The sequence below is a fragment of the Pristis pectinata genome, chromosome 9, assembly GCF_009764475.1.
Source record: "Pristis pectinata isolate sPriPec2 chromosome 9, sPriPec2.1.pri, whole genome shotgun sequence".
NCBI classification, from domain to species: domain Eukaryota; kingdom Metazoa; phylum Chordata; class Chondrichthyes; order Rhinopristiformes; family Pristidae; genus Pristis; species Pristis pectinata.
The window spans coordinates 66799901-66812285 of NC_067413.1; the positions used below are offsets into that span (position 1 = coordinate 66799901).

The window sequence follows — 12385 nt, forward strand, 5'->3', positions numbered from 1 at the left end:
TTTTTATTCTTGCTGATTTTGTGATGGGATAACACGATCTGCCACAGTAGGTTTAAGCGTACGATCGAGCATTCTTTCCAGCATGTTATTTTACAGTTAATCCCCTCACCGCAGGGGGGAGGCAACGGTGACCGCCCACCGCGGTCCGACCTCAGGTGCACCAACTTTGCCCGGGTTCAAACTGCCCGCCTGCCGAGGTCAGGGGTCAGTGTTGGACCAAGAAGTTCCGGGAACGGATGGCGGCTAAGTTCCCTGCCGTGCGGAGGATGGGGGCCTTCACCTTCATCGGTGAGTCTTTAAAGCAGAAGTACGGCCCTCGACCGAGGACGCTGCCGGCCTGAGAGAGGGGGGCTTCAACATCAGTGGGTGGGAGGCTGCCACCAGAGGCCGTTCTGTGGGCGGGACCGGACCCCCTCCTGCTGCTTCAGTTCCCTAGGCCGCTGCCGGCTCAGGCTTAGGCTTAGGTTTAGGCTTCTGCCCAGTTAGGGGTCGGGTCCTGTCCCAACAAGCGCCGGCCCGGGGTCGGAAGTGAGCCCGTCCCACCTCTGCTGCAGCTCCTGACGACGTTACTCCATCCTAGCTCATTCAGTGAACTACCCACATCCTCCACTTCCCATTACAGCATCACCCAGAGGACGTACTTTTTGATTTTGCCCAGAATTGTTCTCGAAATGTTGATGAAGTTGCCCTTTCCCTTGATGTTGACTAATTGGGCAATGAAATTTGTCAGAATCAAGCTGGTGCATGACTTGGAGATGAGAACATTGCCCAAAATGCAGATCTTGATGTGTGTTATTGCAGAATTCGCACGGGATGCAACTTTGCAGCAGTGTATCTAGTATAAGATCCTTACAAGAATATAGATGATTTTAAACTTCTAACAAAATATAAACGGCAGTGCAGATAAAATTGGTTTAAATCGTATCCCTGAAAAACCTGTCCTTTCCCTAGAATTATGTTGAAAACAATGGAGAAGGATGAATTTCGGGTCCAGGACGTTTAAACATAAATATAGGTTGATCTAAATTAGAAATGGGATAAGTGAAAAGACTTAGAGCTTAGTAAGTTATTAAGATGATACTCAAAGTTTTAAAACACTGCCTTCTCATCATAGCAGGGTATAGTGAAAACAGAATTGTTGTAATATAAAAGAGAATATTGTTGCCATTATATTCTGCAACCAAAGTTGTTTATAGTTCTGCTGTGACTCAGGGAAAATGATGATAAAAGTATAGTTTGAAAATCCATGGAGTACCTCGTTCCCATTTACCAAAAAATTTGAACAACTTTGTGGTCATAAAATATTAAGGTTTCAGTCAGTCGAGAAGACAATAAAGAAAATGGTGTAAAAAGACTTCTCCTATCGTTACTCAGAAAGAAAGAGACCTCTGCTGACTTCAAGGCCTGTTGGCAAGATTAGGCCTAAAGGCCTTTTATTTAAATCCACATCATCATGAATTTTGAACACTGAATCAAACACAGAAAATACTGGAAAAACTCAGAAGGCTAGACAGCATCTGTGGAAAGAGAGATGGTTAATGTTTCGGTTCTGATGCAGAGTCCTAAACCTGCAATGTTAACTGTTCCTCTTTCCACAAATGCTGCTTGACCGTATGAATGTTTCCAACATTTTCTGTTTTTATTTCAGATTTCCAGCATCCATAATTTTTTGATTTTCTTGATTATTAGACACTGATTGTTAGATGTTTTACAGTTAATTTGTCAGTAATTATCAGAACTGTTTTTTAAACCTTTTTAAGGATAAAGGAGTTATTCAATAATACATACTGCAGTCACAGTGTGCAGGTGATGAACAAGTGAAAATTGAGGCCAATGTCCTATTATCTTGCATACTTCTAATGAGATTTTCCATGATTGTTTGAAAAATTCAATATTCTCTAATTATCTTTCAGATCTTAGTCTTCTGATTCTGAAGATTAATTTTTATTGTTCTTTACTTTATTGCCCTGGAGACTAGAATAATTTCTTGTCAAGGTTTCAGAACACAAACCATATTCAGAATTGTGGGTCACCTTGTATGCCTTGGTTATGAACTGATTGGATTGTGAATCAACACTGTTATAATATAACTGAAATGCTGGAAAATAGAACATAATTAGGATAATTTGAGGGGAAAGATTTAAAAGGAACCTGATGAGCAACTTTTTCGAGGGTGAATATATGGAACAAGCTGTGAGAGGAAGCTGAACAGACTGGTACTACTACAAAATTTAAAAGACATTCAGACAGGTACACGGATAGGAAAGGTTCAGAGGGATGTGGGCCAAATGCAGGCAAATAGGACTAGCTCAAGTAGAAAACTTGATCAGGATGGACGATTTGGGCCTGCTTCCATGCTGTGTGACTGTATGATGGAATTGGTGCATTGTAGCCCTGCCGTAAACTCTGTTTGCCAAACCAATTTGTTTGAAAGAATATTTACCCATTTTGACTTTTAAGCCAATCAGCTAAAATATGGCAAAAAAAAACAAACTGCTGCAAGAACTCAGTGGTTCCAACACCATCTCTGGAGGCAAAAGAATAGTAAATGTTTTTTGAGACCCTGCATCAGGACTTTACCTCAGCATTTGTCTTTGTTTGTTTACTGCTCCAGTCTACGGTGTTGGCAGTCTCTTGTATCTCCAACTAAAATATAGCATTTCAGTCAGTGTCACCCTTTCAGTGTTTCCATTGTTGAGGGTAATGTATCTTCAAACATCTGGAAAAGGAAGGTTCATAACAGAAACTTGTAGTTTAAAATATGAACAGGAAATCTATCAATCTCTGAGGATGAACTCAATGACGAGCCTCCAGTGCCTTCTGGGATAAATAAATCTAAAGATTTGCCGCCTCCTGAGTAAGGTGGATAAAACTACAATGTTTAAAAGACACTTATAGGAAAAGTACATGTATAGGAAAGTTTTAGAGGGTTGTGGGCCAAATACAGGCAAATGGGACTAGCTCATATTGGCATGGACAAGTTGGCTGAGGGGCCTGTTTCTATGCTACATAACTCTATGATGAAATTTTACCTAATCTCAGTCCTAAATGGCCTGCCGCTTATTCTGAGATGTGATCCCTGTTTCTGGACACTTCAGGTAGGGAAACATTCTCCATCATGCCAAGTCCTGTAAGAATTTTTTTGTGTCAATGTGATCTTCTCTCATTCTTCTAAACTTCAGGGAATACATCCAAGTTTATGCAATCTGTCCTAATGGCATATTGGCCATCCCTGGAATCAATCTGCTGAATCTTCATTGCACTTCCATTAGGACGAGTATAATTTTTAGGTAGGGAGGTCATAACTGTACTCAAGTGCAGTTTCACAAAGGGCTTGTATAATTGCAAAAAACCTGCTATGCCTGCATGTTAGCTTTCAGTAACTTGTGTACAAGAATACATTGGTTCCTTTGAACACCTTAGTATTGTCAATTAAAAAAGTCTGCTTTTTTGTTTTGTGCACAATTTTGTGTTGTATTTTTCCACATTATATTCCATCTGCTGGGTTCTCACCTACTCCCTTGTCTTTTTTATATCCTCCATTCAATCAGAATTCCTCCTAGCTTTGCATTGTTACTAAACCCAGAATTTGACCCCAAGACAAATTGTGTATATTGATTGTGAATGGCTGGGTCCCCAAGCACCACTCCCTGCTGCCTGAAAAGTCACAGCCTGCCAACCAATGAAAGACCTGTTTGTTTTCACTCCTATCTTTCTGCCTTTTAACAATTCTGAATCCATGTTGCCATATCCCCACTTCCATGTGATCTAAACTTGTTGACCAGCCTCCTATGTGGGATCTTAGCAAAAGCCTTCTGAATATCTAAATGCACCACATTCTTAGCTATACTATTGGTCATATTCTCAGAGAACTCCAATAGATTAGTCAAGCATAATTTCCCTTTCATGAATCCATATTGAGTCTGCACAATCCTATTATGTTTCCAGGTATTCTGTTATTGCATTTTTCTTTATAGTTTCTGCATCTCTCCCTACTATCAGTTATGGTAACAGTTTGATAGTTCCATGTTTTCTTTCTTCTTTCTTTCTTAAATAGTGAGGTCATAGTTGTATATCCAGATACTTTTTATGAGGATACCTGCATCAACCTCATTTCCAAGTTGAGCAATTTAGACCCCCCTCCACAACTCATTGTGTTAATATTTTTTTCCTCTGCTCCTTAGTGGATTTCCTATGTATTGCCTTGAATCTATGCCCTTTATAGTTATTGACCTTTCTGGTAAGAGGAATGGGAAATGGGCAAGATTTTCTTTTTAGAAATAGAAAGTTAGTGCCAAAATGAATTGTGTGTTCTAATTTTCACCTGAATTCCCACTATATTTCCCCTTCTGTGAAGCGTTTTGCTGGCTTAATTAAATCATTAAAACTTAACATTTATTTTAAATATTTGTTTTTGGGATCTGAACATTGTTGGCAAGGCCAGCACTTACTGCCCATCCCAAATTGACATTCAGGTAGCACTGAGCAGCTGCCTTGACCTGCTACAGTCATTCTAGTGATGGTACTCCCACAGTACTGTAGTGAATGGAGATCCAGGATTTAAACCCAGTGCAGATGATGAAGAACTGGCAATATGTATCTAAGTCAATATGGTGTGCAACTTGGAGAGGAACCTTCTAATGGTGATTTTATTTTCCCCATGTACCTGCTCCCCCCTGTTCTTCTTGGTCATAGAGGTTGTGGGTTTAGGAGGTGCTGTTGGAGTAGCCCTGTGAGTAATTGCAGTGTATCTTTTTAGGCAGTACACACTGACCACTGTGAGCCAGTGGTGGAGGGAATGAAGGCTTAGGGTGGTTGATGGGGTGCCAATCGAGGGGGTTGGTTTGTACTGGATGACCTCAAGCTTCTTGGCACTGCACTTATCAACACAAGTAGAGAATATTTGTGGCTTGTAGATGGTGGAAAGGTCTTGGGATGTCAGGAGGTGAGTCAACACCATTGGATACTCTTGTCTCTGATCTCTTGTAGCCACTGTATTTATGTGGCCTGTCCAGTTGAGTTTCTAGGTATTGGTGACCCCAAGGATATTGATGGAGAGGACTCGGCGATGACATTGCCATTGAATGTCAAAGGTAGGTAGTTAGATTCTTTCTTCTTTTAGGTGGTTGTTGCCTTGGCTTGTTTATGGTGTGAATGTTACTTGCCACTTATTGTGCCTGAATCTTGTCTAGGTACTCCTGCATGCAGGCTTGGGCTGCTTCATTTGCTGAGAAGTTGCAAATAGAATTGAACATTGTACAGTCATCAGTGTATAAAGCAAGGAAGGTTATTGATGAAAGCGGTGACAATAATTTAACCAATGATACTGCCCTGAGGAAGTCTTGTTGTGATATCCTGGGGCTGGTACAATTGGCTTCTGACAACTGCAGTCCTCTTCATATGCGCAAAGTTTTTTTTTGTATGCTTTCCCTTTTATGCCCATTGACTTTCATTTTATTATGGTGCCTTGATGTCAAGGGCAGACACTCTCAGCTCTCCTCTGGTATCAAGCTCAGTGATCCATATTTGGGATAGACTGTGATGAGCTCTAGAGCCAAATGGTCCTGGCAAAACCCAAGTTGGGTATTGGTGAGTAGGTGTTACTTGATAGCACTGGTGATGTTGGCTTCTGTCACTTTGATGATTGAAATTAGACTGATTGGGTGGTAATTAGTTGAAATTTTATTTGTCCTGGTTTTTGTAAACAGAACATATTTGGACAATTTTCCACACTGTCAGGTATATGCTATTGTGATAACTGTTCTGGAAAAGCTTGGCTTGAGGCTCAACTAGTTCTTGGGTGCAGGTTTTCAGTACTGCAACTAGATATGGCTTGGTTCCATAGCCTTTTCTGTATCCAGTGCTTTCAGCCATTTCTTGATATTGTGTGGTGTGAATTAAACATGCTAGAGACTAGGTTCTGTAATGGCGGGGTTCTCAGGAGGGGAATCATGTATTTGACGCTTCAGGCTGCATGTGTTTGCAGATGCTTCAGTCCTTTCTTTAGCACTTCTATGCTGGGCCCCATCACTGTTTCCTTGCCTGTGTTTGACCTGAGGCGGTGAGATTCTGTGGGATCTGTTGTCAATATTGAGGGTTCCAACTGCTATTTTGTGCTGTCTGTACACCACTGTGCTGCCTCTGGTGGGTCTGTTCTACTGGTGGGAGAAGACGTGCGCAGGATTTGTGACGGAAGTGTTCAGCATCTTGCCTGAAAGGTATTAATCTGTGAGTATAACTATCCCTTAAGTAGTCTGTAGGACAATTTAGATACTAGTATGTGAGGAGCACTTTGTAAGATTGATGGGGCTGAGAGTGACTTTGATGTCTGAACTTGGTATCTCTGTCAGTACTGAATGGTTCATCCAATTTTTGTTTAAAAATAGCAAATCAGATACAACTGAATGGAGTGAGTGCCTATGGGTGAGAGCCTCATAGGGTAGGTCTGGAGCTATGTATGAGCCACAAAGACATCAGTGAACCAGATTGTTTTTTATTATGTGGTAGTTTCTCATGGCCATCATTACCTTTTTTTTCCAAATTCCAGTTTATTAACTAATTTCAAATTCAGATCTCTGGATTGTCAGTCCAGGTCACTGGGTTACAAATCTGTAAAGTTAGCCACTGTTCTACCCAGTGGAATGGAAGTTGTGTCATTTGGTGAAGCATTCACAGAGGTCCTTTCATGATCTTTGAATGGTCCATTTGACTTTATTAAAGTACTTCTGATGCGTAAGGAATATTAATAGCTTGTATTGTCCATTACCTCTGATGTAGCAAAATATCCCAAGGTGTTTCATATTTTGTGTCATTCTTACAAAACTTTGAAACATGTAAGGGGATATCAGGGCAGATGACAAAAACCCTGCTCAGTGTTAGCTTTATGGAGTTTGTTAAAGGAGGAGAGGGTAATTAAAAGGCAGTGAGATTAAAGGGAGAGAATTTCACAACTTGGTGCCCTCTAGTGGCAGAGTGATTTAAAATGGCATATACACATATGCCATTTTAAATCACATGTAGCGAGACCAGAGCAAGAGGAGTTGGATATCTCAGAGGGTTATTAGACTGAAGGAGATTACAGAAATAGAAAGAGGCCATACAGGGATTGAAAAATGTGATGAAAATGTTGAAATTAACCCATTGCTTAACTGGGAGGCAACGTAGCTCATTGAGCATAGGGATGATGAGTGACTAGGACTTGGTGTAAGTTGGGATGTCAGCAGAGTTTTAAGTTTAGCATTTCTCGTATTTAGAAAGGGTGGAAAAGCATGCAAAGATGGCCAAGGATGTTTTGGCATAGTCAACTGTAGAGATAACAAAAGCATGGATGATGGTTTCAACAGCACATGAGCTAAGGTAGGAGTAGGGCCAAGCAATTTTACAAATTGGATAGTATTAGTGATAGTGCACCTGAGTAGGGAGGTTTATGTTGGGGTCATATGTGGTGCCAAGGTTGAAATCTTTCCATTCTGGCCTCAGACCAATGTCAGGGAAAAGTACAAAGAAGGTGATTGGGGAACAAATTATCTTTGGTCCATCCAAGGCACTGATTTATATTAGCTCTGTAATTAGTTGGAAATTTCTGTTCATGTTAGGTTGGTTGTTGCACAAGTGATTTCAGAATTTAGAGGCAGCAGGGAGGTCACGGTAGGGGTAGCCAGTCAGCTATATGTCATCAGCATGCACAGATCTGTTGCTCTGCTTTTGAGAAATGTAACCAAGGGGCAACAAGTACAAGAAAGCCAAGGTTAGATCCTTGGGAGATGCCATGGGTAATACCCGTGAGTATGAATGGAATTATTGAAGGTGATTCTCAGGCTAGAAATCGGTAAGTAAGAATAGAAGCAAGTGAATGTGGTCCCAGGCAGCTCAATAATAGCTTTTGGAAAGGAGAAGAAAGTATAGATATCCAAGTCAGATACAATAGTTTTAGAACTGTGGAAGGGATAGAAAACTTCCAGTTTTCAAACACAAACATGACAGCCTTGTTGTGCACATGCAGGTCCCTGAAAAATGTGATGATAGCTAGATAATGTATTGCATTGATTTTAGTTGAGGAATGAATGTTGCTCTGCATGCCAGTGAGAACACCTCTTTGAACAGAAGAAGCATCATCTTCATTGCTGCACAGGAACGTTAACAGATTATGTACTTGTCTTTGGAATGGGATCAGCTGGCTCAGAGGCAAAGGCCTAACAGATGAGTTAAGGCTGACCCCCATGTTACCTGAGATCTTGTTTCCCTGTGGCTGACCAAAAAGGAACATTCGTAAAGTCTTGGAGCAATTGGCATATTCTCAGCATGGAGTATGTGCTGAGGCATCTGAAGAAAAAATGTTTAGTGAGATGAAACACATGATGAAGTTATAAATTATAATGCTGCTTTTAATAAACAAACAGCATCCATTGCAGTTTCCATTTTTCCAGGGAACACATTTTCAATTGGATTGTTTCCTGAAGTGGTGCTTGCGTGGGCCTATTCATGATAATTTAATGATATCACTTTGTTTTTATTCTTAGTTGAGAATTGCTTTCATTCTAAAATATAAGAGGGAAATACAGAGAGGCATTTACAGTATAAATATTAATGAAACTTCTTAGAGATATTTATAAACCTGGGATTGTTTTCAATGTAAAATAATTGACATTGATTTTCTCAATCTTTCTCTTGCCCTTTAGTGTTGTTTATTTTGTTACCATTTAATTCCATTGATTTCTTTAATTTATTTAATACTTTATTCCTTTAACAGATATTGGTATAAATCTGACAGATCCTATGTTTCATGGGATTTATCGTGGTACTCAAAAGCATCAAGGTAAGTGTTATAATGTAATCTACATTTTCATATTATAGTCAAAGAACATAATTACGTAACTAAATCTGAGGGTCCAGGGTTCAGGTCCCTGTTCAGGCGCTGACTTAAGGCGGCATGGTAGCGTAGCAGTTAGCGCAACGCTATTACAGTGCCAGCGATTGGGGTTCGATTCCCGTCGATGTCTGTAAGGAGTTTGTATGTTCTCCCCATGTCTGTGTGGGTTTCCTCCGGGTGCTCTGGTTTCCTCCCACATTGCAAGGATGTACGGGTAGGTTAATTTGGGTTTAAAATGGGCGGCGCAGACTCATTGGGCCGGAAGGGCCTGTTACCACACTGTAAATAAAATAAAAATTAAAAAGAATGAAAATAAATTTTGTGAAATGCTACTTATTATATTTGTGCACTGAAACTTAATATCTTGAAAATACTATCTTGCACTTAAATTTTGAATTTATGCAGGAGTAAGGTAATTTTCAGTTCGCTTTTAATGGTTGTTAACTGTTTATCCAACCATCACTATTAAAAATTTGAATTAGTTTTTAGTCCTGGTGAAATGAGTAAGGTTGTGGGACAAGTTGGGATTACATTTCTTTAATATGGTTGGCATTGCTACATTATCAAATGGTCAGTGAAGAGCATTTTCAACTATTTAGCTGACTTCTTGCTTTCTTCCCTTGGGGCATGGTTGGCAGTGAAAATACAGAGAAAGCTGATGTGCCTAGAAATTAGACTGCATCACACCATTATTTTTGGTTCACTTCATGATTCCAATATCCTGATTCCTGGAAGGCAGTCCTGATGCAGGGTTTCGACCCAAAACATCGACAGTTCCTTTCCTCCCACAGATGCAGCTCGACCCGCTGAGTTCCTCCAGCAGATTGTTTGTTGCAATGAAAAAAACATAATTGAAAAATCAAAGATGTCATGCAAATTGTATGAAGTCTGTAGCTTTTTTGTATTCAGTATCCTCTGTGTCTGGTACACTAACACTTGGAAGACTGCAAATGTCCTTTGGCATTCAGTGATGTGTAGTGCACCTTCGTTTTAGGTGTGACATTGCACACCAGTGTTTGCGGAAGCATGCATTCAAGTGTCCGTGAGGCTTGCTTCAGCGTGATTTTAAAAGGGCTTGGGTGGGTTCCATTTAATATAATGGGTCTCCTTCAGAAATCCCATCCTCTGTCCCTTCAGCCAGCTTGCAGTATTCCTTTGACTTTGCATCTACTAAACTGCTAACTGACCCCTCCCAACAACCAATCACACCCATTAACTACCATTATTTGCCCCCCCCAAGCCTTTTTTCCCCCCATTCCTAACCTTTACAGACCTCCAGTCATAACCCTCACTGATCCCTGGCAGCCAACTCTCGCCTTACCCCTCCCTTCGTCGACTGGCCCGGATCTCCTCCTCCTCCTCCTCATCACTGAGCCTCTTTCCCACTGCACCCATGGGGCTCTGGCCTGAAGGAAAGGCCTTGAGTATGCAAAACTTATTTTGTAGGACAGGATGGGCTACTTAATTTCCTAGCAGCAGGCTCTAGAATGTTTGTTTTGTTGGCCCGTCACATAATGAAGGGTTAACCTGCCTTTGTAAGTGTGGACTATGTCTCACTGAAACATGGCTTATACCTGCTTCACCTGACTCTGCTATACAACCTGAGGGCTTCTCAATTCATGTGGTGTCCTCGGGCAAAGTGAGAGGCGATGGGGTCTGTTTTCTAATCACCTCCTGGCACTCAGACGTGACGGCCCTGGCGAGTTCCTGCTCACCCGGCTTGGAATATCTAATGGTGAAGTGTTGCCCATACTCCTGACACGGGAGTTTACTTCGGCTATCCTGACAGTAGTCTACGTTCCACCCCAGATGGACATGAAGCTTGCACTCAATGAGCTATACTCCGTGGTCGACAGCCATGAAATGGGATACCTTGAGGCCCTCTTCATCATTGCCGGTGACTTCACCCAGGCCAACTTCAAGTGTGTGCTACCAAAATACTAACAGTATGTCTCCTGTCCCACCAGGGGTCTGAACACCCTTGACCATTGCTACACAACCATCAAAGATGCCTACCAAGCCACCCCCTGCCCATACTTTGGTAAATCAGACCACCAGGCTGTGCTCCTTCTCCCTGTGTACAGACAGAAGCTGAAACCAGTACAGAAAGTCATAGGGGACTGATCTGAGGAAATAGTTGAGCTTCTATGTGACTGCTTTGAGTCGGTAGACTGGTCTGTTTTCAAAGGCTCAGCAGCCAGCCTAGATAAGTATGTCACCACCGTCATGGACTTTATTAACAAGTGTGTTGAGGACTGTGTACCAAAGAGGACAATCCGGGTGTTCCCAAACTGGAAACAATGGATGAACCGGGAGATCCACTCCCTACTGAAATTTAGGACCGCGACATTCAAATCAGGTGACACTGACCTATGCAATAAATCGAGCTACGACCTCTAAAGCTATCAGGCATGCCAAGAGACAATACCAGTCCAAAATAGAGTCCCAGACCAGCGATCAGTTGTGGCAGGGCTTGCATGCAAAAACAGGCTGCAAAACGAAGTTAGGCAGCATCGCTGATGAGCTTAACGTATTCTATGTACGTTTTGAACAGAAGGGGATTGGAATGTCACCACCCACCCCAACAGCCTCCAATGCACCTGAACCCCACAGTCACCTTTGTAGACGTTATATCAGTCTTCTGGAGAGTGAACCCGCAGAAGGCATCTAGTCCAGGTGGTGTCCCTGGCCGTGTCCTCTCCCTGCTTCAATCTGAGGTTCCCACCTGCTTTAAGAAGACCACTATCATCCTGGTACCCAAGAAAAACAAGGTAACGTGCGTTAATGACAACTGCCCGGTTGCTCTGACATCCACTATCATAAAGTGCTTCGAGAGGCTGGTCACGGCACACATTAACTCCAGCCTCCCAGACAACCTCAATCCACTGCAATTTGTGTACCACTGATACAGGTCGACAGTGGATGCCATCTCCCTGGCCCTACGCTCATATCTGGAGCATCTGGACAGTAAAGGCACCTAGATTAGACTATTGTTTATTGATTACAGCTCTGCCTTCAATACTATAATCCAAGCAAACTCATCTCCAAACTCCTTGACCTGGGATTCAGCACCACTCTTTGCAACTGGATCCTTGACTTGCTGACCAATAGACCACAATCAGTAAAAATAGGCAGTAACACCTCTGCCACGACTATTCTCAATGCTGGTACCCCACAAGGCTGAGTCCTCAGACCCCTACTCTACTCCCTATACACTCATGACTCTGGCCAGATTCTGCTCTAACTTCATCTACAAGTTTGCAGATGATACCACCGTAGTGGGCCATGTCTCAAATAACGATGAGTCAGCGTACAGGAAGGAGATAGAGAGCCCAGTGACGTGGTGTCATTACAATGACCTTTTCCTCGATGTCAGCAAAACAAAAGAGCTGGTCATTGACTTCAGGAAGGGGGGGCGGTGCACATGTTCCTGTTTACGTTAATGGCGCTGAGGTTGAGATCTTTTAAGTTCCTAGGAGTGAACATCACCAATTACCTGGTCTGATCCAATTATGT

The 12385-nt window shown here is 42.0% G+C and overlaps 1 protein-coding gene across 1 annotated transcript in view; it reads left to right on the forward strand.

The window, feature by feature from the left end:
• Nucleotides 1-213: 213 nt before the first annotated feature.
• The window catches only part of tatdn1 (TatD DNase domain containing 1), a 47291-nt gene continuing 35119 nt past the window's right edge, over nucleotides 214-12385 (forward strand). Inside the window, exons 1-2 of the mRNA XM_052023269.1 lie at nucleotides 214-288; nucleotides 8750-8815. Of these exons, the coding sequence (XP_051879229.1) occupies nucleotides 237-288; nucleotides 8750-8815 (118 nt within the window). The 5' untranslated portion in view covers nucleotides 214-236. The remainder of the gene's footprint in view (nucleotides 289-8749; nucleotides 8816-12385) is intronic.